Genomic DNA, 27,485 nt, shown 5'->3' with positions numbered 1-27,485 from the left:
GATTTTATATCATGCTTAGAAATGCTTTTTCCCACTCCAGGATTATAAAAGTATTCACCTATGTCTTCTTTGAAATATGTTTATGATTTCATTGTTTGCAAGGCTTATATTTTAGAAGCTAGTTAAGGAGGCACAGTGGAAGAGAAACTCATGAGGGACTAACCTGGAGGCAAGGAGACTAGTTAGCAGATACGTTATTATCTGGGCAAGAGAGGTCCAGGTCCTAAACTAAGACAGAAGTAGTAATGGAGAGTAGGGGACAGATAAGCAAATGGCAAATTAGGACTTGGTGACCAATTGAACAATGCAGTGAGAGAGAAAGGAGTGTGACTAGAGCAACTAGATGAAGGGTCACCCTTTACCAATAAAAAGCAGAAGGAGCAGGTTGGGATTCCATAATGAGGTAAAGTTTGAGCGTGTTGAGTCCTCTCGCACCACGGCCCATCGCTAAGTGAGCAGATGTAACAGAAGGTGCAGACATACCCAGAAGGCTAGCGGTGGATGGTGCTGTCAGGCTTTCATTTCAGCATGTGGGTACAGAATGGCAGGCATGAATTACTACCTGTCTTCGTAGTTATTAATGTGTTTCATTCTCTGTATATGCTTTTGAAACTCTATTATTGGAATACTTTTCAAATGCCTAGTCATCAGAATTCTAAGCATTGTGTACTCACGAGGAGCCATCCTTTTCAAATGAGTCTTTTGAGATTCTAGCATTTGGCTCAGGGAAAGGCAAGACTGCATAGCAGATAGTGCTGATTTCTCTGGATAATGCCTCCCACGGAGCTAAAGCTCAATTGGGAAGCCCCTGACAACCACCTTGACCAGTGGAAAAGTTAGAGGGAAGGGGAAAGGAGAGAATAACATGTCTGACTTGTTTGCTGGGTGCTCGTGTTGAAGCCAGGAGTCCAGGTCCAAGAACAGCCAATGCACTCTTGCAGTACGAGGCCTTCTGTAAAGCTATCTCCGTTGATGGAAAGGCAAGGTCCTTCCTGGCCTGATTGCTGAATGTTCCTGCTGCCCAGGGTAGTTTTCCTTTAAAGACTGAACTCTGCCCTTTAGTTGGAGCCCGATGAAGGCCTTGGTGGACTGCCTGGGCAGTGCCACTTAGCTCTACAGGTTGAGATGAATAATAAACAGGGTGACTATTATGCTCTTCTCGGTCATGAGATCAGTCTATATTAAAGAATCTCACTGAATTAAGTGAGAAAAGCTTAGGACTTTGATGACTGTGAGGAATTGTTTTCTCTATCCCATCACGGTGTTGTGTTGTTCTCATTGGGGGAATTGAGAGGTTTGTTTGTTGTTTTTCTGGTTTTGCTTGCTTATTTTTTCAAATGTTTTTGTAGCGAAATTGCTCCTGAAAAACAGGACATCTAGCCTATTCCTGTTTGGTCTGGCTGTGTGACACTGGGGCTTCTTTGTCCTTTAACTTTTTAACTCACTGAGATTTCTGGTGTTTCTATTCATTTATTTGTCTTGCACATGTACCCACAGATACACATGTGCACGTACATACATGAGTATACACACACACACACAACCGTTAGGCCACCATCTGCCAAAGGCAGAGCCCTGGGGACAACCGTCGTCATTCTTAGCTCTGTCCTCTCAGTAAGTGAAACTTTTAAATCATTTCTTTCTGAAAATAGATAGCCCTGCACAATTTCCATCATAATTAGGCCAGAAAGCCAAAAATAATATTAGATGTGGGGAAACTAGGTGGGCAGAGATGATCTTCTTACGTTGTTGGGCTAAGTGGGAGCCAATTAGCTCTGTATGCTGTGTTATTCCAGGATAAAACCAAGTTACGTTCTGGGATGCCCTAGAATTTATCTCCACCCCTCTGGGTTCTTTAGGCCCTGAGGGTTTAAGCCCATCAGGTTAAACTTCAGTCTATGTGAGTTAGCGTCTGGCCATTAAATGGTATCTCTCTCTAAGAAAAAAAGATTTTTTTAAACATTCAATTATTCGTTTAAATTGATGAGTAATGGATATCAATGAGTATATGGATTTGATTTCCCTTGTAATCCCCATGGGTTTAAAAATTGACAAAGATTTATTGGACCACCTGTTTTAAAAATAATAATCATTTACCATTTTCAGTGTGTCTTGTAATCATCACCTTACCCTGGAATCTTATTTTAGGTACTTTGATTTTCTCTTACAGAATGTAAAAGAGACTAAAATAATTTCCTTAAAAAAAAGTCCCGTTAGCTTCTGTCTTTCCTATAAGGGTTCGTGTGAAACACAAAGCAGAAGTTACAGTGATATAAACATTAATTCTGTTGACTCACACACAGCGTCAGATTGTTCTGAATCCTCGCTGGGTTTCATCACCTCATGCTGTGGGTTCCTGTCAGGCTTCGTTAGGAAGGACAGGTTAGATGTGGTCACGTAGGGGCACACTGGCTTACCTCCTCTGCGCCTGCCAGCGCTTGCAGCTCCTCCTGACTCAGTGCCAAACTCCTACTACACAGCTTTTTCTCTGTCTACATTCCGTACAGGCACCATTTATTTGCATGGATCTCCTCCACTAGAGGGGAGAACCATAGGCATTCTTTACCAATACACATCCCCAGCCATCACTAAAACCCCTGGACTCTTTAGGTAACTAGCATTCAATAAATGTTTGCTGAGGGAATGAATAAAAGTGGAAAGTCCTTGTTAAAATAGACTTGAAATCCTCCTTATGCAGCATCAGTATTAAAATATTCTTTTAGCCTAATGTCTCCCAGTCGTGTTGGGAGATAACCCAGGCTATCCTTGGTTATTTCAAGGTATTGAGCAAAATTATTAAAAGAAATACAGGTAACCCCTGTATAACACGGTTGTTAGGTTCCTAAAAAATGTCATGTTATGCAAATCTGTGTTATGCAAATCTGTTAAACAAAACAAAGAACTAGTACAAAAATGGGGGTTAGTTTCCAAAAATTTAGAAAACATACTATTATACTTTTATAATTAAGAGAAATAGCTTTATTAAAGCAATTTTCACCAAAAATATAACATATTAATATGTATTAAATAATGTTTTCTTCGTCGTCACTACTAAGCACCATTAATTGAGGGTGTTTTCTTTTTGACAAGATATCATCATCTGAACTTTCTTCAGCATTATCTGGACTTCTATTCTGTACTTTTTGCAAAAAAATCTGTTATTTTAGATTGCTTGCTTTTAGCTGAGAGATCTTTATAAATTTCGTTATATGGTGCTAAGCACTTGTGACATTCTCTCTTAAACTTTGTCCTTCTTTCAGTGGAAGGATCTTCATTTAGGAAATTCTGCAGTCAAATCTGATACGACATCCATGCTCGAATGACAAATTTCAAATGAGATATCTTTTGCTCTTAAAAGCTCTTATTATGTTCCGTGTTGTTCAGGGATTTCCCTAATTTCGAATGAGATATCTTTTGCTCTTAAAAGCTCTTATTGGGGCCGGCCCAGTGGCTCAGGCAGTTAGAGCTCCATGCTCCTAACTCGGAAGGCTGCCGGTCTGATTCCCACATGGGCCAGTGGGCTCTCAACCACAAGGCTGCCAGTTCAACTCCTCGGGTCCCGCAAGGGATGGTGGGCTCCGCCCCCTGCAACTAAGATTGAACACAGCACCTTGAGCTGAGCTGCCTCCCGAATGGCTCAGTTGGTTGGAGTGCATCCTCTCAACCACAAGGTTGCCAGTTCAATTCCTCGACTCCTGCAAGGGATGGTGGGCAGCACCCCCTGCAACTAAGATTGAACACGGCACCATGAGCTGAACTGCGGCTGAGCTCCCAGTGGCTCAGTTGGTTGGAGCGAGTCCTCTCAACCACAAGGTTGCCGGTTCGACTCCCGCAAGGGATGGTGGGCTGTGCCCCCTGCAACTAGCAACGGCAACTAGACCTGGAGCTGAGCTGCGCCCTCCACAACTAAGACTGAAAGGACAATAACTTGAAGCTGAACGGCACCCTCCACAACTAAGATTGAAAGGACAACAACTTGACTTGGAAAAAAGAAGTCCTGGAAGTACACACTGTTCCCCAATAAAGTCCTGTAAGAAAAAAAAAGCTCTTATTACGCGCCATGTTATTTGGGGATTTCTCTAATTCTCAAACCATGTTAGAGTGAAACGGTGTCCTAGGATGCTGTGTTGTGCGAGGGTTTCCCCAGTTCTCGAACCGTGTTATAGAAGTGCCGTGTTATACAGGGGTTACCTGTACTATCAGAATAGAAGCAACTTAATAATGCTTGATTTTTTTTTTTTTTTTTTGCCTACCTTGTTCCTTCCTTTCTTCCTTTTTTGTTTTTTGCTTGTTTGTTTGTTTTTTCCAAGTAGTTGGTTATCCAGGTAAAGGGAATCTTTCACTATTAGGAATCGTAGTATTTTTCATGAAAATTGGTATAGTTAATGTCTTGTTCCCTTGATGCCTTCCCTTTTACTCTGACATAGATAAGTTGGAGGTGACAGTTGGCTGTGGTATGTAAAGATTTTTGTAGCAATCGGCCAGATGCTCACACTGACCAATCCTTAGATGGTGCCAGACACCACAGACCAGCACCTGGGCAAAGGGGACGGAATTGCCCGTAAAGCCTGCCAAGGTGGCATCAATTAAATCAAGAAAATTTTCTTGCCCTAAATTAACTGATTCTCCTTAAAGGTGAACCCTACATTTCATAGGACTGTACAATTCTAAAAATATAAGGTTTTGTAGGCACAGCTTCAAACAAATAATTTTCGGTCAGTTGCTCCTTCTTCTAATTCCTGGGCTCGCACCAACATGCTCAGTGATTCTGAAGTTAGATGCCTAATCTCACTGCACCTCCATTTCCTCTAACGAAACAGGAATAAAGCCCTTAATTCAGCCAACAGAGCTCTGAGGAATAACCAATGATAGGAAGTGTGAAGAAGACTTTATAAAAGACATTTATTCTGCAACACTTCTTCCTGCCTCCCTCCATCCAGTTTAGCACACACCTTGCCTGGAAGGACCTGCCAGTACTCACGATGGGGGAATGGTCCATGCTCCTTCCCGCAGCGTGCCTGCGTGGCTCACGGAGCCTTGCTGAATTGGGGAAGCAGAGCATGTGAGTGCTTAAGTCACTTGATCAATCTTGACAGGCAGTACTGAGACACTTCAAACCTATGTGACAACCAGAAGTGCACCCAAGCTGTGGGCATCTGTTTATGTTCAATCAAATCTCCCCAAGTGTAAAAATTAGCATTACTCAACGGAGGCTGATTTTCTGTGCTTAAAGAACCAGAGCTGATTGAAGAACTGTCTCCTGGTTATGTGTTGATGTCTGGTCTCTAGCAGGTGAACGTGGGTTACAATTTATTTATTTGCTTGGTGTTCCTGTTTGGAGACTGAAAAGTCAAGTGTCCTAAACTTTATTACAGCCCACGTTTCTTGCATTACGCAGCCAGACGGATGGATGGACGGAATAAGCACAGGCTGAAAAACATACTGAAATCCATTTGCATTTCATGTGCCATCAGAGAGCCCTCACTTTCCCTGACATTTCAGAACCAGGAAATCCACATTGAGCTCAAATGAAATGGCAGTTGCTCAGAGAAATCTTGAGATAGGCTCAGGTCTTCCTATGATATAATCCCCCAACACCCTATACTTTTTCCTTTTTAAACACTCATTGCAACTGTATGTAAGTAACTGTTTGGTGATCATGTTTTGTCTTTCCTTACTAAACTGTATGCACCGTGAGGGCAGGGGCCCTGTCTGTCATCCTCACCTCTGTAGACCCAGGTCATTGTGTTTCCAGCACCTGGCACTTAAAGACATTTAATAAGTATTTGTTGGATTTTCAATGAAATGATGATCATTTATTCAAACAGTTATTGGCTACCTCCTGTGAACTAACTGTTCTAGGCCACGATTCCACAAAATTCGTCTGTAAAGAGCCACAACTAAACTCTGTCCCTGTAGTCGAAAGCCACCATAGATGATCTATAAACAAATGGGCGCGACTGAGTTCCAGTGAAACTATTTACGAAATCAGGCTGTGGGCTAGACTTGGCCTGTAGGCCATGGTTTGCTGACCTCTGTTCTCGGCAGTAGTCATGGGAGGGAAGAAAAAGAAAGAACCTCAGCAAAAGGGGGATGGTAAGTGAAGAACTCAAGAAGTATTCCCTAGATCGTACTGTGTAAATTGCCCTAATTTATAAATCAGGACGTAATTATTATTTTCCTTCCTGGTAGAGTTTTACAGTCATCACAACTCGCCTAATCAGGTGAGCATGATTATTTTCATGTCAGGTAAACAGCCACATACAAATGTAGTCACAGACCTTAGTTACCCAGCGGGATCTAAAATTAGCTCCTGACGGAGATGGTGCTGAGCAGGAGCAGCCCTGTGGTTAGCCATGGCAGTTAACTGCCTGGATAGTGCGGTGTCAGGGGTGCCTCCATCCCAGCAGTGCCGTACATCAACCTTAGGCATCTTCCTGTGAGATGAGGTCTGCAGATCTTAGGTCTCAGGGCTGGAGAGGACCTTCAAGGTCCCAAGTCTGGTCACCAGCAATGCATATGTCCTCTGAACTGGAGATCATTAAGAGGCCATCTGATTGCCATTGTGAGTGACAGTGTCTCCAGAGGCTTTGGATCTGATGGTTAAGTTTATCCTCAGGTGGAGTTGCATGTTTGTTCCCCTTCAGGTTCTGGTTCAGGCCAGCCTGGATGTGGTCATTTAACAACAGTAACAGCTGCCAACCCTAATCAAGTACTTACTGTGAGCCAAGCCCTATGCCAGCCTCTATAGGAGTATTGTCTCCTTAATCTTCCAAACAACCCTGTGAGGTGGATTCTGCAGGTACTTAACAGATGAGGACACTGAGGCACAGGCAGGTGAAGTAACTTGTCCTGGTCATACAAGCTGGTGAGTGGAGCAGACAGGTTTTGAACCCAGGGCCTTCTGACTCTGGAGCCTAAACTCATACTGAACAGCTGTTCAGAAGCCACTTCCTGTATATCGGAAGGTGGAGAGAGGTGACAGTGGTGGACTCCCCGGATTTTAGAGCTCATTTCGCGTGGCCTCCATGCTTCACTAACAAAGAAACTGCAACCAAGAGCAATCAAATGGTTTGCTCAAGGCCCCACAGATGTTCAGTGGTTAAACCACAATGAGAATTGGGACCTCCTTTTTCTTATTTTTCCCTTCCCCTTCTCTAAAAGTCATCTCTGTTGACTCTGCAGGTGATGAAAGATTTCACATTTTTACCCCAAGAAGAATACGGGATAGTGTGAACATAAATAATTCTTGTACTAGAAGTCTTCTTTGGTTGCAAATTATTAGCCCAGTACTGTGACTTAGTAATTATCCAGCTCTTCGCAAGTGTGTTCCAACTACTGGAATTCACATTCTGTGCTTCTGATTTCTGCATCTATTTTTGAACCAAAACCAATTATAATAAAAGGCCTTGTTTAATAATCCAGTATATCTCTTCAGGTGTAAAAATAAAAAAATGTTGAAACCAGAATAGAGCTTGGAGTATTAAAAAAAGTTTTTTCTCAAAATGTCTATGAAATTAAACCGTTTGTTCTCTGGATGATAAAAATAAAAAGTAAGCAAAATACAATGAGTAACTGTGGTGTAGTTTCTTACAGTTAGTTTTTGAAACTATTTTTGGTTCACGGATTGTAGTGGGAGGGGTTGCAGAAGTCAAAGGAAGGAAGAAAAATGTAATTGCAAAAAACACATTTCTTTCTCCCTGATCAATCCTGGAATGAACCACTTCTTTCCCCACATATAACAATTTCCCCAGGATAAACGTCCATCGTTGGGCGGGGTTGTGGTGTTAAGCCATATTTGCCATTCAAAAGACCCATTTTAAAAACATAGTTTTATATGTACATATTATAATGTTGCCTTAATGCCGTGATTAAAAAACAAACATAGGTGTCTAATAATATATATGCCTATAAATATCTAGGCATTTATGTAGGTATAAATACCTAAGATCATTTTTATACCTATATTTACAATAGCTATGTGTACAATATAAACAATATATACAATAAAACGTACACATTCTCAGTGTACAGTGTTATGAAATGTAACAGACTCCACAGTCAAGACATAGCACGGCAGAGCCTGTAGGTTTCTTCCTTTCCTCTCCAAGTGAGCTGGCACTCCCCACCACTGTCTGCCCACGTTCACTTTCACTACCTTCAGATCACTGCTCTTGGTATTATGTCCAGGTTTTGTGGTTGTTTCCTGCACAGGGAGCCAAATCATCTAGTAGGGACTTACTTCGTCATACCTGGAAATAGAAGTGTCTGTCATTCATCTTTTTATATTAAAAGTAAGCAGAAAAAGGACTTCCATTCTGTGGTGGTTATAGAAAACGTGAGTCTTTAGGTTTGGTTTATAATTGATTCACAAATATGTATATAGTCAAAATCAGATGCCCTGTGCCTCCCATATTTATGTGGCATTATTCATTCATTGCCTAATTTGTTATTAGGCTGTCGGCAGTGACAGAGAAGTAGCAGTACATTTTTATTTCAGGTAAAAAAATAATAATAAAGCAGAGGGTCAAACAGTATATATGGAAGATGAACTGGATGAATGGGTGTATATTTAGTCAAGCAAGTTTATAAGTTACGTATGTAATAAACTTAGGTAGGTTACAAAAAATACTATGAATTATACCAAAAAGTGCAAGTACAGTTTCTGGAATTAAAATGCAACAGAAACAATGACTAGATTAGAGAAAATTATATTTATGAGAGCTTAAGCTGGTATTCAAATATTTTACCAAATCATACCTGAGATATTGTACTTTTGGTGCTACACACTCACCTTGGGGCCTGAATACTAACGAGCAATAGGTAAACTCCATGGGTAACAAAAAATATAGTAAGTATGTGAAGACTGAAATGTATTGTTTTCCTCTACTAGACCAATAGAAGATTTTGTGGTTAGGATTTGTTCCTTTCCAGTGATAAGTATCTGAAAACTATCACTTTAAAATTTTATTTTAAAGATTGAGTTTGAGTTTGAACATGTATCAGTAGCATCGTCTTATTCAATAAACTGTTGCCTACACTTGTCATATCTCTTCACACATGAAACACTTCTGCTCGCTTAGATTCTTCAAATCCTACAGAGATAGAAGAGTTTAGACACATTATGAAGTAATCCCGTTAGGAAGGAGGAGACACAGTTCTCAGCCACTGTACTTGGAATACAAGACAGAATATGGCCAGGACTCATTACAGAACCACTGCCTCCCACCCCAGAGTATACTTGTATGTGCAGGTGCTCCCGTACAGGAGAGAGCTGTGGAGATCTCTTATTGAACGAGTCAGAAGAACTTCATGCAGTGTGTAGCCTGTAGGATGGGCCTTGAAAACTAATTAGTCTTTTAGAGTAATTTTGCTGCCATAGTATACTATGTAAAAGGAAAAATTTCTGTTTTCCTTTTAAATTTGGGCAACAAAAATTTGAATAAATCCTTCACACTTCAAGCATTGTCTCACTTTCTCATATTGATTCTTCTCTCCGAAAGATTTCTTCCCTACATTTGAACAACAGCCATTGCTATCAATCTTTGTCTGTAATGTCTGAACCAGTGCCTTTGAAACTCAGAACTCTCGTTTAAAAGATAGCTTACTTGGAAACCCAAAGTGTAAAATGCACGAAATTTGAAAAACATTTCTACTTGTGACAGGGGTGCATTTTTCAGCCCCACCCCCTTCCTATTTGGCCCCAACATCCCTTTTCCCCCTCCCCATCCTCTCTCTCTCCCCCAGGGTCCTGCAGAACAGAATGTGGTTTAAACTCCTGTTCTTAATTTTCCTTACTGCAGAATCCATTTAAAACCAGTTCACTCTCTCAGCCATTTAAGACAAGCCCTCATTGGAGTGTTCCTATGTGTTAAAAGACCTATTTGGCCGCCCACTCACAATCTCTGTCTCCGGTTGCTTGGTGGAACCATGGCAACCTGCAGTGGCTTACAGGGACTGCATAGGACTCAAGACCCTTTCCTGAAATAACAAGGCTAGTTACCTGAGGAACTTTATCAGAAAATTTTAAAAAGACAGGGAAAAGCCAGATCAGTGGCTTATGGGGTTAGTTTTGTATGTTACTTTTTCATTTCTGAATTAATGAGTGTGGCTTCTAACGGTAGATCATCTCTCTCACATTGTTTTGCAGCAAGTAAGCCACATGCGAGTAGATTATGTTTGTATGATGTAAACAGTGCTCTGTTTGGATTATATTTTGGGGGGTCTCTTTCTGAATTCATCAGTTTGACTTGTAAACTGGGGTGAGGGAGTAAGGGTAGATGTTAAGAATGAGCTGAGTAGAGAATATCTTTGAGGCAGAATAAATCTAAATCTAAATAGTTTTGCAAATAGTGAGGTAAATGAAATACCTTTCTATTATCTTCCCACTCCCACAACCTCAGAAAAAAGAAATTACTTTTGGTGTCAACAAGAGCTTCCAAACGGATCTGACTCTTCAGTTGCCCCATAGAGTGTAGCTGCCCCTTGGCATGGAATCCTCCCCAGCATTTGTTCTGTATTTCAGGATACAGTGACAGGGAACTCAGGGCCGAAGTATCCTTGAGGAAGAAGGAACAGGAGGAGAAATTTGGGTAGGGATAATATGGCAAATAAGACATCTTTGCATAAAAGGAGACCATTCATCAGCATTGTGGAGAAGTTTCTAGTTCCCAGAATTAATGCCATTCTTGTTGGTCACCATTGTCCTCAGGCATCGTCATTTTATTAGGTTGGTGCAAAAGTAATTGTGGTTTTAAAGGTTAAAAATAATTGCAAAAACCGTAATTACTTTTGAACCAACCTAATACCAAGTCTTCTTGAGGGAGAGGGAGTAGAGATGTAAGGAAAGATGAGTAAGTGTCTCAGTAATCTTTTTATTACAAAAAGAAAAACCTGCTTGAGCTAGCTTAAGCCCAAATATAAGGACTGTTTTTTAAGTACATATGTGTGTGGTAGAGCTCCCAGGCAGAACATGCAGGCCGGCCTCATAGGGCCAGGGGCCAGGGCTGGTGTGTCTGAGAATTAAGGTTTGGTTTGTGTTTAGGGGTCTGTCTGTCTGTCTGTGTGTCTCTGAAGCCCTCTCTCCTTTGTACCATACACTCTCATCCTCCTTTCTACATCCGTCTGCTTGATTCTTCATTTTCTACAGTACGGCTTTGTCTGTCTTTCCAGAGCACATACTGAAATATGGCTGCTGGCCTAAGAGCTACCCTGGAAAATAAGACCTAGCCAAACAATCAACTAATGCGTCTTTTGGAGCAAAAATTAATATAAGACCTTATATTATATTATGTTATATAAGACCAGGTCGTATATTATAGTAAAATAAGACTGGGTCTTATATTAATTTTTGCTCCAAAAGACGCATTAGAGCTGATTGTCCGGCTGGGTCTTATGTTTGGGGAAACACAGTAGGTGGCTGGCTTGACTGCATCCCTGCATCTCCCAGGTTCCTCAGACGGGAGACTCTGATTGGCCTAGCTTGGGTCACGTGGCCCTTCAGGTTTGATCCTGTCAAACTGGAGTGGTGGGCAGGGGCAGATGAGAAGGGCTTTGTAATCCAGACATGGCAAGCTGCCAGAACTTAGCTTTGTGGATGGAGGACTGTGGTAGACAGCTCTTCAAAACTGAGTCTTGTCTGAGTGGACACTCTGAAAGTTGTCTACTCCATAGAGAGTTCCAGGTTAGAAAGCACTTGCCTCTTGCAGGCCCTCTCCCAGTGAATCTCCTGTGCCGACATGGGGCCCCTGCTATAGCATGCAGACGGCCTGGGCACTGTCAGCCACATCCCTCTCACCCTCCTTCCTCAGCCTCTCCTTTGTCTGTGGCCTCTTCTCTAGTTACGACCTTTAAGCTCTCTTCACTCGGAGAGGCCCAGAGACTATACTCCTGAAATCAGTCTCATCGGTCAAAACGAGACTTCTAGTCATTGGCATTTTAGAGAAGGTTAACTGGATTGTGCCTGCCTCCTCTGCCTTTAACTCTGTCACCACCACTCCCTCCTCCCACACCAAGGCAATAAAGTACCCTCCTTGAGAAATGCCAGGGAAATAACTGCAGGATCAGATGCCAGAATGGGCTAGTTGTGCATTGCTATGTGAGCACATGGGATTTGGAACTTGAACAGAATTAGCTTGTTCTGTGTTTAGGTCTACACACACACACACACACACACACACACACAATCTAGGATAGATGTAAATCCCCAAAGAAACAGCCAGTTAGGGTGTCAAACCTTGGTTCCAGCTGAAAGAAGAGGGAGAGGAAGACCTATCGTTTTTACCTTCCAAGCATTCCAGTGAGTTAGTCACCACTTGGTCAAGCTGGCAGCAGCTGGACTCCTCTGCCCCTCCAGCAATACTGAGCTGAAGGAAAAACTCATCAAAAACCCATTAGACCACGAAAGGCCTAGAAATTCATTCCAACTTGAGAAGGGCCAGGTTACAGCTTTGCTCTCTTCATAAGCTCCAGCTTTAAGTTGGAACACTGAATTAAAAACTAGCAGCACAGCTCACGGTGCCCTGACATTCCCCCGTGAGACCCTACACACATGCCCAGCCCTCAGTATTTATTGACAGGTTACTAGGGTCAACATCCCATGATTCAGCCAGAAGTTAAGCTTAGTACTCAAATGGTAATTGCAGAAACAGTTTCAACAGACTGACCACTTTGGACCTTACCCAGAACTGGCAAAGGAAACAGTAAGATGCAAAGGGGGCATCTTTGAATTATTGGGCCCATTTCTAGTTTCCATCTACTTCTATTCTTTCTTTAAGCAAAGAGACTAACCCACTGCAACTACCATTTGATCTTGTACAAGTATCAGCTCATGGTGCTTCAGAATTATCAGTTGTCAGATCTCCATTTATGAATATTAAATGAAGTTCTGTTGTCAAGTCCAAGGCAGAGTACCTAGGACATGATAAGCCTCCAGTAATATGTGTTAGCTCTTGTTATTTAAGTGTCTGTTACGTGCCAAACACGGTGATAGGTATTTTACAGATAGTCATTCTAATCCTCAAAATATCATTGCAAAATCGATCGTTAGTTCCACTTGAGGAGATGAAGTCTCAGAGAGGTGAAGCCACGTGTCCGGGTGAACCAGTAGTGAAGGTGCCAGAATCAAACCAGGTCAGCCTGGCTACAAAGCCTGTGCCATCACTGTGCTTTCCAGAGTAAACAGTGTATGAGCAGACATCTCTGTGTAAATGGGACCGGAGCCATCAGGCTAAACAACTCCCTGCTCCACGCAGCCCAGGGTAATTCATATCCATTGAGTAAACACCATTCTGGGCAAGAGTTCCCTTGTGTCAACTTGCCTGTTCTAGGAATTCTCAGTATATACATTGGAGCCCAACCAAAAATTCATTGTGAGGCTGGTCTTTCTTGAGATCCCTCCCAAGCCTCCCAAGGGGCTTAGCTAATAAAACTGAAGGGACCTTCCTACGAGGTGGTTTCACTCAGGGGACTCTCCCTTGATATCTCCCAAGAGATGACTTGTTAGAATGGCTGTAGTATATGTCAGTCCCGAAGTCTCCAGGGAGTTACAGGGCACCGTTACCCCACCTTGTTGGCTCCCTGCTTTGACACCCCATCCTCCCTGCCCCCAGCCTGATTAGATGTCGTGTGTTCTCATAACGCCCCATGAAATCACCTGAGAGCAACTTGTCACATTGCCTTTACCTACCTACCTCCTTGCCTCTCTTCCAGCCCGGCTGAGAGCAGAATGCTACGTCCTGCTTGCTGTGTAGCCCCAGAATCTATCACACTTTTTGGGACAACAACGGTAACCACAGCGTTATCGTCATTGACATTTATTAGGTACTTACTCTGTGCATTTTGAAGTAGGTACTGTTGTGATCGTCACTTTAAAGGCAGGGAAACTGCAGCACAAAGAAGGGCTTTAGCTTCCCGAGTCACAAAACTGTAAGTGGTAGAGCTGGATATGAACCCAGGCAGCTTGATTCTAGATTCCCCCCCCCTTTTAACCAGTACTCTGTGCTGTTTCCACGTACTAGGAGATGCTTAATTAATTGACACTTGCAGATGGAGACATATGTGGGTATAATTGCTGTGTTTTGAGAAACGCGATATGACCCGTGACAAACTGAACTCTGCAATCAAGAGGTGTTACAGTGGAGCTCTTCTGTGCTTCCTGCTTCTGTTACTCTGCAGTTCCTCATCTCTCTGCTGCCTGCACAGGGGAGGCAGCGTACAGCTTGTGAGCGTGGGTTAGATGCAGATGCAAGTTCTGGTCCTACCATTGATGAACGCCACTTCTGGGGGCACATTATTTATGCCTCCTTAGTGTCAGTTTCCTCAGCTGGAAAATGAAATTAATAATGGTGCCCACCTCATACAGCAAACTTAAAGGACGTAGTAACATCGAGGGAATAATAGAACACACCATTTTGAAGCACAGTCATTCAGCAAACAGGTGTAGTTGTTATCACCATTGTCAGGAATGCCATTTAAAAAACTTTATTGAGAGCTCTACTTCCTATCAGTGGACAAGGAGATCTGAGCCAGGGTGGGCGATACTAAGTGATATGGCTGTAGCCTGAAGTCTAAGATCACAAAACTCAGGACAGATTTTGACCTATGAGTGCCAGAGGCCCGCAAAGTGTTGCAGAGCTGATGGAGTCTTCATCCGATACCCACATCTCACTTGTGTTCACTGTGAGGTTCCGGGAGCCTGGGCAGAGAAGGAAACTGGGGGTGTCCATGGTTGGTACCAGCCATCTGATGCCTGGTGGCCTCACGGGTGGAGTGGAGAGCTGTCAGGAGATCACGAGAATACCAAATACAGTAGTACCTCGGTTTTCGAACGTCTCTGCTGACAAACATTTCGGCTTACGAACGCCATAGATTTTATTGATCTATGGTATCATTAGATAGTAAAATTCATGCTAAATTTGCAGTTTTAGGGGTTGATTTTAAAGGTCTGGAATGGATTAATCCATTTTTGCATTACTTTCTATGGGGAAACCGCACCTCGGTTTTCGAATGTTTCAGAACTCGAACAGTCTTCCGGAACGGATTACGTTCCAAAACCAAGTACCACTGTACTATAATAACAGCGAAAAAGAGTTGCCATTTATTGCATAGTTGGCAATGAACTTCACACACTATAGAGATTCATTCATTCATTCAACAATATTCATTGAGCCAGGCAATATTATAGGCTCAGGGAATCAATAATGACTAAAACAGATGAAGTCCTAGATATGTAGGTCCTTTTGTTATACTTTATATGCATCAACAGTCATCAAAATAACACTGTGATGTAGATGTCAGCAGTCCCATTTGATGGATGAGGGAACTGAGGTTATATACCGCACCTCAGAGCTGGAAAGTGATGAACCTAGGATTTGAGTCCAATTCTTTCTGACGCCGAAGACCATTCTTACGCCACAATATGACACTGCCTATAGGAAATAGCAAACTCTGGACTCCTGTGTGAGTGTGTGTGTGTGTGTGTGTGTTGGAGGGGAGAGGTATTTGTTAATTCAGAAATCAAAATAGCTGTCGTAGTGATACATCAATATTTGTGAGCATCGATTTGCAAACTGCAAGAAACTGGTTGTGGCCTTTAGTCTTGAGCTCAGCCTATCATTTTACTGCTCCTGGTCAAAATCGATGTCCTTGGCTGCCCTCAACGAAGGCAAGAATTTTTACATTTAGGTTGATAAACAGGGAGAAGCTCTGAGATCCGGTGGTTCATTCCCAGACACGCCTGCTGAGTAACTCCTGGGTGCCCTCCAGAGCCTAGACAAGGCCAGTGGGCACCGTGCCCATTGAGATGTTGTCTAAGCCCAGGAAATTGGTGCTCAAATAGCAGTGACTCTGCACAGAAAGAGTGAAATGCACTGGTCCGTTCAGGGCTGTGGATCGTGGGGCCCAGAGCCAGTGGGCTGCTACTGACCCATTTGTTTAGGCCTTTCGCATGCCTGTTCCCCATGGACTGGTAAGGAAGTTTCAGGGGCAGCATTTCAAATGCCACCGAAATGGAGAAAGGGGGAGGGCAGTTGGACATGGCAGTGGGGCATAAAGAGCCCAAAAGTAATGCTCTGTTCTAGGTCGGGATCTTGGTGGCCTCATTTTGTTTCCAGGGGACGCCACTGTTTCCAGGCAACAGAGCCACTACTTAGCTTTACAAGGCTATTCATTCAGTTTGTCAGTTCTGAAGCTGTTCCATTGCAGTCCGATCCCATTGACATAAGCTCACAATTCAAGGGCAGTGCAGTCAAGCGGGAAGGATGTTGCAGTGGGACATCAGGAGACCCGGATTCTGGCCCTGGCTCTGCCCCAGCTGGCGGGGGGACATTGGACAACTGCCTTCGCTCCTGGGTTTTCCTTTCCTTTTCTCTAAAGCAAAGGGAGTGGAACTGGATGGTGACGTTTCCTATGATCTCTTCCGGCTCTACAATTGTGAGTTTGTTAACTGGGTATTTGCAGCCTCAAAGTGTCTTTTTTATTCTCATGCCCTGTTTTCAAAACCACATTTTCTGCTCCTTAAGCACAGCGTTCTTTCTATTGCTTCAGTGCCCATAGGGCTGGTCCTTACTATTTGATAGCTGTTGTTAACATTAATGAATGACTGCATGAGGAAGTCATGAATGAATGAAGCCACTGTCACATGCTGGTGTGGCTTCCAGACTTTGGTGCTCTGTGTTGTGAGGATTGTGCTAACCAAGTATGAGGCATTCGATGGTGTGAACACATAGAAATCAATTTCTAGCTATTGTTGCCGCTGCTCTTGTTTTAAGTATATGCCTTGTTTTCTAAAAATATAGAATAGTGCGCATAGGGTTTTGTAACCAACTACCTTTGGTCAATAATGAAGATTTTTTTCCTCATGTCACTAAAATTCACTTATTTAATTTTAACGGTGATATCCTATTCTATTGTAGAGCTTACAGTAGTTTATTCAACCAATCCCTTAGTCTTATAGATTAAGTCCACTCAAGTTTTTCCATATTATAAATAACACATCTAAATATTCTAATTTATTTATAAAATGAAATGTATTGCTTTTGTAAGAAGAAAAATGTTTTTGATAAATAGTACTGATCCCATGACACTATTGGCCCTGCCTGCTTAAGTAAAATGGCAGACGCATCGTAGGAAGGTAGTGTGGAAGCGCTGAGTACAAGGCAGCCTTTGTTTTCCACGTGCAACGAGACAGGATCACCGTCAGTTAAATTGTCATGGAATGAGAGGAAAGCAGTTTTCCTAAATCCAGAGCAATTTCCCTTCTTTTTCTTCAACAGAACTAGGGGAAAATGTGGGGCCGGGTCATATGGGAAGAGGATGCAGCCGGAAGTGGGAGGCCTGGGTGGAAGCTCCCGTCTGCTTCTGGTCTCAGACCAAGAGCTTAAACTTCTGGACCTTGGTGTATTTTTCTATGAATGAGAATATTAGTACTGTGGTTGGTATTGCCTGCCCTTTCATCACTGGCTTGGAAGATGGAAACATAAGGGTGGTTGTGAGCATAAAATGAACTCGTAGGTAAAAAGTTAATTTGAAGCATTAAAGTAAATGTCGTACAGAAGTGAGTTGTTGGAATAGGGGGCCACTGGTGCTCTGTGTACCATTCCTCTGTGGAACTGTGGCCTGGATGTCTCCAGAGTTCACAGTGATTTTTGAGAAATTCCTTACCTCACATGCCACCCCTGTTAAGAGGGAGCAAAAGCAGTAATTCAACCCTCTGCTCTTCGCGTGCTTTTTATTTTTAATCCTTGCCAGATGCAGCCTGGCAGTGAGCCCAGAGGGTGAGTGCTTTCTGATAGAGGTGGTTTTGTTCTCGTCTTCCTTCTAGACAAAGAATTCTTGAAGGAAAAGGAGAAGTTAGAAATGGAGTTAGCAGCAGTGAGGACGGCGAGTGAGGACCACAGGAGGCACATTGAGATCCTGGACCAGGCTTTGAGCAACGCCCAGGCCCGGGTCATCAAGCTGGAAGAGGAGGTGAGATGGAGGTGGGGGTGGGGGCGCGCGGGGCGGAGCCCTGAGGGCCCCCATGTCCGTTTCCTCACCTAGCAACTTGAACTGGAGCCAACGCCAAGGAGTTGTGTCAGGGGAAGGGAAGTAGGAGACCTCCCAAATAAAAAGTCATGAAAACAGACTTGCTTCAAGCCAGAGCCAGCCAGGCAAAGTATGAAAAGCATACGTGAATACCATCAACTAAGAGTTTACTTTTAGCCTAAAACCCAGCCTACAGCCCAATGGTTGGCCAGTGTGCAGGGCTAGAAAGAAATGGAAGGACTGGAAACCACTGGTACCTGTAGAGAAAAGAGACTGACAACGTAAAAAGAAATTGTTCAATTGCTCTGTCTTTGGGCTCTTAATTGAGTTAAAAAGTCAAAAGTCCTCTGATGGGGGTATGGTAGGGGTGGCGTTCAGCAAACCTGTCTCCAGTCGCTAGAAGTTGGCTCAGCCATGCAATGACCCTTCCCACCCAGGAAATTTTGATCCCACTCAAGTATTAATGGACTTAGTGATTTCTGATGAAATCAATCCTTGAAATTTTTTTGCGAGGTAGACTTTTCCTTTCAACCTGACTGTGAAAGTGGAATGACCACTTAAGAGGTCCAAGCTAGGGCATTCAGACTGTAGACAGTGTCAGAGCAGGAGGAAGAGATAGGCAGGAGCCACCTGGAAAGTAGAAATCCAAAGTCTGGAAGACACAGAACCCAGACAGTCTATACGAAACGCTTAGCTTGGTGCCTGACATGCAGAAAACAAGATTGTTATTAAGCCAGCTGTTGCTGCTATTGAAAATAAAAAGCTGTTTATTCCTTCAGAAAACTACCTGGATGCCAGGTAACTCAGTGTCCCAGCAAACTTCAAGTTCACGATTAAAGCAGCTAAAGGGGAGGATTGTTAAGTTGATAAGCGTCTTGTATCAAGAATCAAGACCCCTTATTACTGTTATAACTGAAATCGCTTACTGAAGCTCCTCCGTGTGTGGAGCAAAGGAAAATTATAATTTTTAAAATCTTTTTTGTTTCAATATTTCCATGAAAGTAAAAGTTGTGAACTCCTTGAAGATAGGTTCTTTATGATCACCATTATGGATCTTTTCTTGTCATTATGTTTATAGCAGATCTTGGTTTGATTGTGTCTCTCCAAAATGTCTCATGTGTTTGGCTTCTGGTATCACTCCTTGTTCTTAATTAAAGTTTCTCTTGAAGGGCCTTACTCAGTCTAAATGGCTCATATTATGTGTTTACCGTAACTTCCCATGAAAGAGCTTGGACACTAGACCCAGACTGGTGTGAGTTAGAATCCAGACCCCTGGACGGACCTATCAGCTCTGTGACCTTGAACAGTCATTTCACCTCTATAGTCCTCAGTTTCCCTTTTTACTATTATTGGGAGGATTACATGAGATACTGCGTGTAAAGCACAAAGCTTGGCCTGGCGGTGCTTCAAAATTAATTACTGTTATTATTAATCGTCCTCATCATAATATACTCCTTGCTAGACTTAAGGCTGATACAAAGGTGAATGAGAGAAATCCATGCCTTCAAGATTATTGTAGTTGATTAGAGATAATATTCATTCATTCAGCTAACAAATATTTATTGAGTACCTACTGAATGCCAGGTACTGTCCAGGTATTGGAGACACACTGTGCAATCTGCCCAACAGGGGCCAAAACAGACAAGTCTCGTGGCTTTTATACTCTAGTGGTTACACACTTAGAAAATTGTGTACAGCCTAGGATGTAGTAAGTGGTATACGAATGGTAGTCACAAAGTATTTGCTCAGATGAGGCTTTTAGCATAGGATCCTACAGTTAGTAGGTGCTCAAGTGTCTGTTAAACTGAATCAAACAATCAAAAGTACAGTGAATGAAAGGACCAGAAGAAAACTGACCCCAAGAGCAAGTATAAAAAAGGCTGTAAAGTTGCTGTTTCCCACCTCCACCTCCGATGAAAGATCAGAAGCACCTCCTCCATTGTAGTCCTGAGTTTTGGCTAGGATATAGGCATAGCTCATGGCAGCCTGCTTGCTGAGTCAGAAACCACCCTTCCCAGTAAGCTCCCACAGCACTCGTAAGTTCCAACAGTGCAATCGGGGGTTGAACTCGGGATCTGAGTCACCTGCAAGGCGTCTGCACACCGGGTGCAGGATGACAGGAAAGAGTATCTGGTGTCTTCTCACTTGGTACCAGAGAAGTAAATGCCTCAGCCTGATTTTTGGCACCAGCCAGTTCCCAGAAGGTTAGGAAGGTGCCTGGGATTCATGAACAAGGGCCAAACTCCTAATTGGGAGAAAACAAAGTCTGAGGGTCAGAATTAGCAGTTGTTGATCAGGATTCTCAGTCCTTACCTGATGTGACATTTACTTAAATCATTTTTACCTTAATTTCCACCTCCTCAGTTATTGTGTTGAGTGTTCCTGTCTCTTCAGGCCTGTCAACTACTCATCTAGAAAGGCTCTGAAGTCTTTAGGAGGAAGTTACTCTACAAATATCTATAATAAATTTTTATATTTACTTACACATATACAATGGGTATGCATATATAATACATACACAGTTCTCTAAATTAACAAATAATTTGTAGTTATAGAAAATTTGAAAAATATAGAAGAGAATAAAGAAAATGAGAAGCTACTATTCTGCCATACAGATAAACATAGTTAATGCTTTTAAGTATTTCAGTCTTTTTTCATAGATAGGTAAATAGATAGACAGATAGACAGACAGATATAGTTGTGATAATGTACGAGATCTGACAATTAAGTTTGCAAACTCATCCTAGAAAAAGTGTTACATACCTCACTGCTGAATATCACTAGAGTCACCTTCGAAGTACTCCCCTTGGGAAGCTATGCATTGATGCCAGTTCCTAGTCTACCTTTCAAAGTAATTTTGGAACTCTTTTTCTGGAATGGCCATCAGAGCTGTTGTCCATACTAGCCTTGATGTCCTGAATGTCATCAAAATGTCTTCCTTTCACTATTTCCTTTGTCTTCGGGTAAAGAAGGAAGTCACTGGGGGCCAGATCAGGTGAGTAGGGAGGGTGTTCCAATACAGTTATTTGTTCACTGGCTAAAAACTCCCTCACAGACAGTGCTGTGTGAGCTGGTGCAGTGTCGTGATGCAAGAGCCATGAATTGTTGGCGAAAAGTTCAGGTCGTCTAACTTTTTCATACAGCCTTTTCAGCACTTCCAAATAGTAAACTTGGTTAACTGTCCAGTTGGTACAAATTCTTAATGAATAATCCCTCTGATATCAAAAAAGTTTAGCAGCAACATTGCAACAAGTTCTCAAACTTAATTGTCAGACCTCGTATATAATTTTTTTTCTGGATTTTTCTGTTAACATTATAGAATAAGGATTTCCTCAAAACATTAGCAATAGGGATTTCCTTAAAGACTCTTAATCTCATTTCCAATGCCAGCAAATGCCATAATTGCTAAGCAATAACCAAGGATTGAGCTCAGCGCTATACATAACTGAAAGCAGGTGCCCCCAGTAAGGTCTTCAGTTCCAAGCATCCCAATGCTTTGGGTATAACTGGTGACCGTTGACTAAACCTTTTCTGTCCCAGCACATCTGAGTGATAGGGGTAGGGAGGGTATATGCACCAGTAGTTTAAGTAGGATCTCCAGGTAGTCTGACCCCCCACCTCCGCCCCAGCTTTGAGAATCACTGTGCTCCTTTTTCCTCTCTGCTCAGTTACGAGAGAAACAAGCCTATGTTGAGAAAGTTGAGAAGCTGCAGCAGGCCCTGACCCAGCTGCAGTCTGCATGTGAAAAGCGAGAGCAGATGGAGCGGAGACTGCGGACCTGGCTGGAGAGAGAGCTGGATGCACTGAGAACCCAGCAGGTGAGGGGCTGGGGGTGGGGCCGACAGAAGAATCCCACATGTTCCTTCAGCAAGCGTTCTGGAGCAGAGCACCTGCATGGCCCAGGCTGTCTGCTGAGGATGCAGAGGTAAATGAGAGCTCCCTGCCCTAGGGAAGCAGCACAGCAGCCAGTGGAGGGGCCAGGCAGTCCAATCACTGGAGTGACAGACATCCTTACAGAAAGTGGTGACCCCTGGGGGCTGGGCATCGGGGAATGTGGCTTTAGATGGCTTCACAGAGGAGGACATTGAGTTGGACTTTGAAAGATGAGTTTGCTGGGGGTTCCGGGGGGAAGCACATCAAAGGTAGAGGAAGAGACCGTGTAAAGGTGAAAGGCGTGACACGGCATGGCAGGTTCAGGACAGCTGGCTGTAGCTAGCTGGGGGACAATGCCCAGTGAGGTGCTGGGGCAGAGGAGAAGGCCCGTTTGTGGAAGACAGTTGGTCAAGTTGAGAGTGGACTTTTTCCTGTGGTCCCCAGAGCCAACGACTGGGAGTTTTACACTGGAGAGGAATGTGGAACAAAGGATTGGGGGAAGAGGCTTCTGGTGGTGTCAGGAGCATCTGGAGGGGTGGATGGTGAAGTCAGGGAGGCCGGCTTGAGGGCTGCTGGTATCATTGTGGGGGAGCTAGTAACGGGATGAAATTAGCAGGACATGATCAGCGGTGAGTTTTCAGAGGTAAAGCAAAGGAAGGAGTTCGGGACTATCCCTGGAATATAATATTGGCCATAAACTCCTAGTTCTCCTGTTTCTCCTTCTTTCTCCTGGTAACAGCTGTTAATGTAACTCAGCTACAAATAAGCTTGGGGTAAAACACCCCAGCCCAGGGTCCACGCGCACCTGGGCAAGGGGATAAGTCCTGCAGGACAGCTCTGCAGCCGGACTGGGCTCAGGCCAATCAAAAGCTCCTGGCTCCAGAGAGCTCCTAGGCTTTTGTGTCATCAACCAGGGAGGTGGGCAAAGCCCCCACTGCAGCTGATGAAGGGTGTGCCCTATGTTGGGAACCAGGCGAATTCCAGACAGGGCTCCATGGAATTATCTACTGGATAGGGCATAGTGGTTGTGGTTGAAACACTTGAAAACACTTGAAAGCGTCTACTCAGGCCAGCCCAGCCCTTTCTCATGGCAGGCGCACACAGTTCCCTCTGGGTATGTGTACTTGGCTGGAGAAGGAGGTGTTAGTGAGATTGCCCAGAAAATTAAGAAACCCACCCGGCCTCCCACCATCTTGGCTTGGTTGATGGCTCGTAAGGAAGGGTGAGTCTGTCTCTGGACTTTTGTACATTCCCTGGTTGATGACACAAGAGCCCACTTGTGGTCCACCCTTCAGCTGTTCTCTGTTGTGCAGTTATTGAGATCTGAACCTCTGCAGCCAGAGGGCAGGCTTCTCTGGTGCCTGGTACCATGCTCGCACCCGGTGGATACATAACAAATCTTTGCCTGACAAAATGGGCACATCTCAACACTTAGAGCCAAAAAGGTTTGTTTCCAGTTAATGTGTCACCCATATCCTATAGTAAGAATACTTATTTTGGGACCTTCTATTTTGAGTGCTATGAAACCGGACTCAATTCCATTATCCTTGTTTATCAGGAAAAAATGTGAAGTTAGAATTATTTGAATAATATCTCTATTGCCCCAGAGGACCACTCACAGTATACACACTCAGACCCATGCACATTCACACCCACTATTTCCTCAGATCGGCAAAAACAACATTCCTGCTATGCATAAAGGCCACTGGCAGATTTAAACATACCTGCGGAAGACAGAAGTTTCAGAATTGAGGCTCCGCTAGGAAAGTACTCGGCTTGCATTTTGAATTTGGTTTGGGGGCGCTGATAGCAGATCCCCAGCTGTTTAGGGCTGGCATGAGGCCAAAGAGAGGGGAGATCATCTTTAGAGTTACACAGAACTGTAACTCGGCATCGCTTTAAAAGTAGTATAGTTTTGTTTTGTTTTGTTTTGCTTTTTAATGTGTGTGATAATCCATCTCCTAGGATACGAAAGACACTTAGGAATTTCCCTGTCACTTTTGCCTACTCGTTAAAAAGATTAGTATTATTTTTATTTTTTCCCTTAATCCCTCTTTATCCTGTCATTTTACCAGTGAGCATACATTATTCGACACACAGAAAAGGTAAAGAATTTTACTACAAGTAAATCCACCCCAAAGCCTAGAGTTTCTGACTAGTTCCATGGGATAGATATTATAAAGTTTGGTCAGATTGCTGCCTGGAGTCCGTGGACTCGCGTGGTGAGCACAGCCCTGCCGGTCCTCAGCAGGGATGCCTGCAGCCACCTGTCGTGCACTCCAGAGGTGGGGTCACCCGAGAATGTCAGCCTTTCTGCGAAAGGTGTCAGGGGCCCCTCTGCCCAGCTTCCTCCTCATTCACTCTCTAGCAGCTCCTGCATTCGCCTGTCCTAGACGTGGCCAGTTCACACTGCACCCTGCTCCTCTCCTCTCCCAGGCATTGCTCTGACCCCTTTAGAAAGCACACTGAGGTCCCACTATAACAAAGCTCCTTGTCATCTCCTCCCACTCCAGAAAGCCGCTTTCCACAGGGAATTATCCTAAGGGACCACTGAGAGAGTAGCTTAGAGCACTGAGTAAGTCAGTACCCCACGCAAGGGCTTTCCCCTTAGACTGACACCAGGGCACAGCTGGACCGCTCCACCCACACCCTTCACCACACAGAGCCCCCAGGTGAGCTCCAGAGCGAGGTGCCCTGGAACCTTCCAGAAAGCGGGTAGACTGGAGGTGAGCAGAGTGACATGGAATCGTGAATGGATTCAGAGCATGGGCTCCAGGGTTAGATGAACCAGGGTTGAATCCTGCCTGCTCCTCCTGCTAGAAAAGTGACCTTGAGTAAGTAAGCTTTCTGAGCCTCAGCGCCCTTATCTCTAAATGAGGTCAAATAAGTGATACTGACCTTATACTTTTAAATGCAAATAAGGAAATGTGCACAAAGGGCTTACATAGTGCCTGGCACGTAGCAGTTGATTAAGGAAGAATACTATCATTGCTGTTCTTACTATCATCCTTGCCTTGAGTCGTTTGAAGGCTTAGGGCATTTGGTACCCTCTCCCAGATTCCTCCCTTACTCCAGCTTTTCTATTCTGCTGACAAACGTGACAGAAATGTGGCTGATTGAGAAGGGGGACACTAGGACCCTAGAAAAGAGCACCTTCTCATGAACAGGTGCTTGTTAGTGTGAGTCATCTCCCTCCACCTCGGGAGGTGAGGGAGTACTTATGTCTCAGAGGCTGGGGGAAGTGAAAGGGAAATAAAGGTAAGAGAGAGGGAAATTCACACTTAAGAACTCACAATTTTATCTGTCTTGCAAGGAGCTCAAAATAATTTTCACATCTTACTTGCACAGTAGTCCTATGAGGTAGAAGAGTGAAGGGGGGATGTCCTTGAAGAGGAAAAATGAGGCACAGGGCAGTCAGCCCAAGGTCATTAGCTAATTAGGACGTTCCTCCCAGGTAAACACATTGAGGGCAAGGATTTTACCTATACGTCTCACGGTGGTACCCCCAGCATATGGTACATGCTCAGTAAATATTTGTTGACAAGTGAAGAAGCAGCAGAAGCTGGCCGGTCTGATGCTCAGTCTGTTTTTCTGGCCGGCTTACTTACCTGTGAGACCGTGCCATGTCTGCATGCTTGAACGTTGAAATGCATGCATTTATTGAATAACCCTTAATGACCTGAATTAGCTGCTCTATGAAGCATTATCATGATCTCATTTGAGGTCAAGAGGATTCTGAAAAATTAAGCTAGTTGAGATGGCAACGTAAGGGATTTTGATAGAAACTGACTAACATAAATGGCAGCTTAGTGAGGCTGTGGGATCTTTTTCTTGGAAAATGTCTAAAACGGGAGCTTCTCATCTCAATGGACTGGTTTATTTGTCCACCTACTTGAAGCCAGTGCCTGGCCAGAGGGTGTGGGAGGGGTCAGTGATTTCCTGTGTAGTGGGATGGGGCCAGGTACATGCCTTCCGCTCTACTGTTGCTTAATGTTGCTCACTGACAAGACCCTAGAATAATTTGTATTTTTAGCTTTAAAAAATTGAATAGAAACATTTGGTTTACAAAAGTCCACGGGCCCATTTGCTTTTTTCTGTCTGGTCGGATTAGAGTCCATCAGAGCAGCTCAGATGCCCAGCTGTTGCTCTAGGTAATTTATGTGGTTTGGGGTAAAGCGTTCGGGTACCTCTCACCTTGTAACCAGCTCTGCATTTAAAATTTGTGATCCCTGGAAAACGTGAGGGGAATGTATTTCCCGGGACATAGAATAGCTGGGATGAAATCATTCTCCCCTAAAGTCAGAACTTCCTCCAAACGCCATCATCCTCAAAGTCATGCTGTTTAGAGGAAGTAGCATATACCTAAGTAAAAAGGGAAACAATCTGAAATGTGAGTATCCTTAGTTTGTAAGCAGTCGTGATAACACAACTACTTTATTTCCTATCTTAAGACATAGATGAAAAGACAGGGCTTAAAAATGAGCTTGATTTGCATTAGAGGATTTCTGGTAGCACTTTACTTTGTTTAGCCCTTTAAAATTTATTAAATGCTTTCATATGCATTATTTGATTCTCAGGCTTGTACGCAGGGCAGGTACTAATGTCTCAGTTTCCCAGATAAGAGCACTGCAGCCCATAGAGCACATGAAGGCATCTCACTGCCCCTTCCTTTGCCTTTACATCATATTTCCGAGCTTCGGGGGGAAACAAACAACTGGAATCACTTCCGTGAACACTGGAGAAAGTGCCCAAGACTTAGTTCCTATTGTTACGCTTGGTATACGTTAACTGCAGGACATTGAACAAGCCACTTCCTGTCACACAGAGCTGTATGGCCAGACAGACCCGCGTTTGAATCCTGACCCTACGACTGATTAGCTCAGAGACGTTGAATAGTTCATTTAACCTCCCAGAAGCTCAGTTTTTTCCCCTGTAAGAATGGGATGATATTATCTGTTTCATAGAGCTCCTTGAGACTTCAATGAGCTGGAGGAATTTGGTAGCGTGGAGTTAGGAGCCCCTGAATTTGGTCATCCCTGCAGGAGAGGGAGCAAAAGCGTGATGATAATGTGTGTGCCTGTGCTGATGGTGAAGCCTGTGTGCTGTCTGTGGGGAACTACGCAGACAGACACGGTTTATATGGTCTGCTTCAGAGCCCCATTTCAGCATCAGCTGTTAACTTCTCCTGCTTCTCCAGAAACATGGAAACGGCTCGCCAGCCAGCATGCCTGAATACAATGCCCCGGCCCTCATGGAACTTGTGAGGGAGAAGGAGGAGCGGATCCTGGCCCTGGAGGCCGACATGACCAAGTGGGAGCAGAAGTACCTGGAGGAGAGCACCATCCGCCACTTTGCCATGAATGCCGCAGCCACGGCCGCAGCAGAGAGGTGAGGCCGCAGCCGAGAGGCCCACAGGGGGATTCATTCTGTCACGTAAGGGACCTCCATCCACACAGTGGGAGTATGTGTTCTTCAAGAGTGATGTTGTGAACGTCTTTTTTATGCTCCTTTCTAACAGTGGGCATGTATCAGGGGCCAGACAAGAAGAATACATAATCCTCGTAACAGCCCTGAGAGGAAGAACTATT

At 43.8% G+C, this 27,485-nt stretch overlaps 1 protein-coding gene across 6 annotated transcripts in view; it reads left to right on the top strand.

The window, feature by feature from the left end:
- The window catches only part of AMOTL1 (angiomotin like 1), a 134,489-nt gene that overhangs the window by 91,606 nt on the left and 15,398 nt on the right, over positions 1 to 27,485 (top strand). For all 6 annotated transcript variants that reach the window (XM_019737546.2, XM_074335585.1, XM_074335584.1 and 3 more), the window contains 3 exons: positions 17,822 to 17,967; positions 21,693 to 21,842; positions 27,095 to 27,285. In XM_019737546.2, the coding sequence (XP_019593105.1) occupies positions 17,822 to 17,967; positions 21,693 to 21,842; positions 27,095 to 27,285 (487 nt within the window). The remainder of the gene's footprint in view (positions 1 to 17,821; positions 17,968 to 21,692; positions 21,843 to 27,094; positions 27,286 to 27,485) is intronic.

The sequence above is a fragment of the Rhinolophus sinicus genome, linkage group LG06, assembly GCF_036562045.2.
Source record: "Rhinolophus sinicus isolate RSC01 linkage group LG06, ASM3656204v1, whole genome shotgun sequence".
NCBI classification, from domain to species: Eukaryota; Metazoa; Chordata; class Mammalia; order Chiroptera; family Rhinolophidae; genus Rhinolophus; species Rhinolophus sinicus.
This window is presented reverse-complemented; position numbering and strand designations above follow the sequence as displayed.